The sequence below is a fragment of the Cebus imitator genome, unplaced genomic scaffold (assembly GCF_001604975.1).
Source record: "Cebus imitator isolate Cc_AM_T3 unplaced genomic scaffold, Cebus_imitator-1.0 Scaffold415, whole genome shotgun sequence".
Taxonomy (NCBI): Eukaryota; Metazoa; Chordata; class Mammalia; order Primates; family Cebidae; genus Cebus; species Cebus imitator.
Window position 1 is genome coordinate 1413253 of NW_016107730.1, and position 3497 is coordinate 1416749.

General features: G+C 51.5%; 1 protein-coding gene across 1 annotated transcript in view; it reads left to right on the plus strand.

Annotated features, from left to right (window-relative positions):
• NT5C3B (5'-nucleotidase, cytosolic IIIB) overlaps positions 1-2628 on the plus strand; it is a 13389-nt gene extending 10761 nt beyond the window's left edge. The window contains exon 9 of the mRNA XM_017509444.2: positions 2149-2628. Within this exon, the coding sequence (XP_017364933.1) occupies positions 2149-2283 (135 nt within the window). The 3' untranslated portion in view covers positions 2284-2628. The remainder of the gene's footprint in view (positions 1-2148) is intronic.
• Positions 2629-3497: the final 869 nt, after the last annotated feature.

Sequence of the window (3497 nt, forward strand, 5' to 3'; positions counted from 1 at the left end):
TCCTGGGTTCAGGCAATTCTCCTGCCTCAGCCTCCTGAGTAGCTGGGATTACAGGCACGCGCCACCATGCCCAGCTAGTTTTTTTTTGTAGTTTTAGTAGAGACGGGCTTTCACCATGTTGACCAGGATGGTCTTGATCTCTTGACCTCGTGATCCACCCGCCTCGGCCTCCCAAAGTGCTGGGATTACAGGTGTGAGCCACCGCGCCCGGCCTAATTTTTATATTTTTTACTAGAAACGGGATTTCACCGTGTTGGCCATGTTGGTCTCAAACTCCTGACCTCAATTGATAGGCCCACCTCAGCCTCCCAAAGTGCTGAGATTACAGGCGTGAGCCCCTGTGCCACCTTTGAACACCTTCCGTATGCTAGACACTGGGTAAAGAAGGAAGACACAAGCCGTATTCTCTTGGAGCAGATAATCTCATGGGAAACAGAGACGCAGTGATTACAGGTTTGCTTTACCACGTGACCTGACAGAGATTGGATCAAGCCGGCATGGCATCCTAGCCTCAATTTATTTATTTATTTTTTGAGACGGAGTCTCACTCTGTTGCCAGGCAGAGTGCAGTGACGGGATCTCGGCTCACTGTAACCTCCGTCTCCCGGGTTCAAGTGATTCTCCTGCCTCAGCCTCCCCAGTAGCTGGGATTACAGGTGTGTACCACCACACCCAGCTAATTTCTGTATTTTTAGTAGAGATGAGGTTTCACCATGTTGGTCAGGCTGGTCTCGAATTCCTGACGTCAGGTGATCCACCCGCCTTGGCCTCCCAAAGTGCTGGGATCAGGCGTGCACCACCGCGCCCGGCCCCCAGCCTCAGTTTACTGAGTGCCTAGTGCACAGTCACTCCTCTCAGCATTTCATGGTGATTAATTCACTTGATTTTTGTGATAACCCTTTAAGGTAGTGACTGTTACCCTCATTTTACAGATAAGGAAACTGAGGCCTGGGGTTAAGTAAGTTGCCCAAGAAGATAGAGTTCAGGACACAGTGGGCCTGCTTACTAGTCCTTCTAAATCATACTGGAAGGCCTGATTGCAACGGGAAATGTTGGTACTGAGGACATGGGTTTATAATTTAGAGAAGAAAAATTATAAGAACAGATAAGGGACTGACGAGTGAAAGGAACATTGTCATAAAGGGGCCCAAATATGCGGTGAAGCTATTTCTCCACAGCTGCAGGACTGGAGCCCACCAGGATGCTTAAGCCGGATGAAACTGGGGCCTGGTCAGGTGCCGTGGCTCACGCCTGTAACCACCACTTTGGGAGGCCAGGGCAGGGGAATCACTTGAGGCCAGGAGTTCAAGACCAGCCTGGGCAACATAATGAGACCCTGCCTCAACAACAGCAACAGCAAAAATTAGCTGGGCGTGATTAGCATGCCGCTAGTTCCAGCTACTCAGGAGGCTGAGATGGGAAGATCACTTGAGTCCAGGAGGTTGAAGCTTCAGTGATCCAAGATAATGCCCCTGCACTTCCGCCTAGGCAGTACAGTAAGACCCTATCTCAGAAAAAGAGAGAGAGAAACAGAAAGAAAGAAAGAGAGAGAGAGAAAGAAAAAAGAAAGAAAAAAGGAAAGAAAAAAGAAAAAGAAAGGAAAGAAAAGAAAGAAAATTCAGTCCAGATGGATTAGAGGCAACATTTGTTTGGGGTTTTTTTTGAGATAGGGCCTCACTCTGTCACCCATGCTGGAGTGCCGTGGCTCAGTCTTGGCTCAGTGTAGCCTTGACTTCCTGGGCTCAAGTGATCCTCCTGCCTCAGCAGGGACTACAGGCGCCCACTACCATGCCTGGCCAATTTTTGTAGAGGTGGGGCTTTGCTATGTTGCCTGGGCTGGTCTCAAACTCTTGGGCTCAGATGATCTTTCTGCCTTGGCCTCCCGAAGTGGAAACATCTGGTCTTTTGTTTTCATTCCTTGTTACTGTCCTTTGATATTGACCCAAGGATCAATTGTGATAGCCCATGCCCATCCCTCGTCTGTCTCTGAAGGACAGGTCCCGTAACCTTGAACTCCTCTGGCTCTCAAAAGGGAGCTGGGAGTTGCTGCTTGAATGCCCTCCTCCCCAGCTCCAGGGGCTTTGAGAGTGGGCTTCGGAGGGCAGGGCATCTGGGGACCCTCAGGTGTCTTCCTCTCACCCTGGGCAGGTGGAGGAGCGGCGGGAGCGCTACATGGACTCCTATGACATCGTGCTGGAGAAGGACGAGACGCTGGATGTGGTCAACGGGCTGCTACAGCACATCCTGCGCCAGGGGGACCAGTTGGAAATGCAAGGCCCCTGAGGGCGCAGGCTCCAGCCAGGCCTGCGGGCCATGGTGAGGAGGGGGCACCTCCCTGGAGTCTGCTCGCCTGTGAACACAGAGCAGAGGCCAGGGTGGCCAGCAGCAGCCAGGTCCTTCTATGCCCTTCCGTCCTCCTTTCCTTGAGCGCGTTCATCACCAGAGGCTTGAGGGGCCCCATCTTGTGGCAGGGCACAAGCACTGTTCCTGGTGAACCTGGGACCATAGCATGCCAGTGCTCTAGGGATCGTCTAGTCCAGGGATTTTTTTTTTTTTTTTTTCCAAAACTTTTAAATGTGGGAAATTGTTATTCAAACAAATGTAATGTGTAAAACAGATCAAAATTTTAAAAATGAAACACCAGCTGTTTTGATTAGAAGATGTGGGTGGGGGTAGAACCTGGACCTCTTTGCCCTGGGGGCACATGTCATGTGATACTTCTGGGGCTCCACGGAACACAGTTTGAGAACCGCCACAAATTAGCCTGGGAGTCCGTCTGAGTGCAGCCTGATTATATCTGTGTGGTTCAGGGTGGCGCTGAAAGGATATATTCTAGCCTACAGTGGTTTGTCTTTATTCTGCTTCAGCCATCAAACTTGAAACTCTGTTGGGATTCATGGGGTTGAGGCAACCCTGAGCGCCCCCTCTTCAGGGCTCCCCTGGGGGACGCATGTGGGTGTGGATTTCCCCTCGAGCCCTAGGTTCTCCTTTCCCCACCTCTTACAGATCATGGACACTAAAGTGGATGACCTGAAAAGGGGAATTTAGAGCAGGGCCCTGAGGGAGGCTGGGCCGTGGTGAAACACGAGTGATGTGTGCACTGTGGTCTTGCATTATTGGGCCGACTTCACAGTCTCTTTCCCTTCTTCCCTCCCTGTTGACTTGGATGGTCAAGAACTAGCTGATTCTCTCTAGGGCACTTTTCGAAGAAAAAATATAGAAGAGCCAGTTCAGGCGGGGCATGGTGACTCACTCCTGTAATCCCAGCCTTTGGGAGGCCAAGGTGGGTGGATCATGAGGTCAGAAGTTCGAGACCAGCCTGGCCAACATAGTGAAACCCCATCTCTACTAAATCAGCCGGGCATGGTGGCAGGCCCCTATAATCCCAGCTACTCTGGAGGCTGAGGCAGGAGAATCACCTGAGCCCAGGAGGCAGAGGTTGCAGTGAGCCGAGATCGCGCCATTGCACTCTAGCTTGGGCAACAGAGCGAGATTCT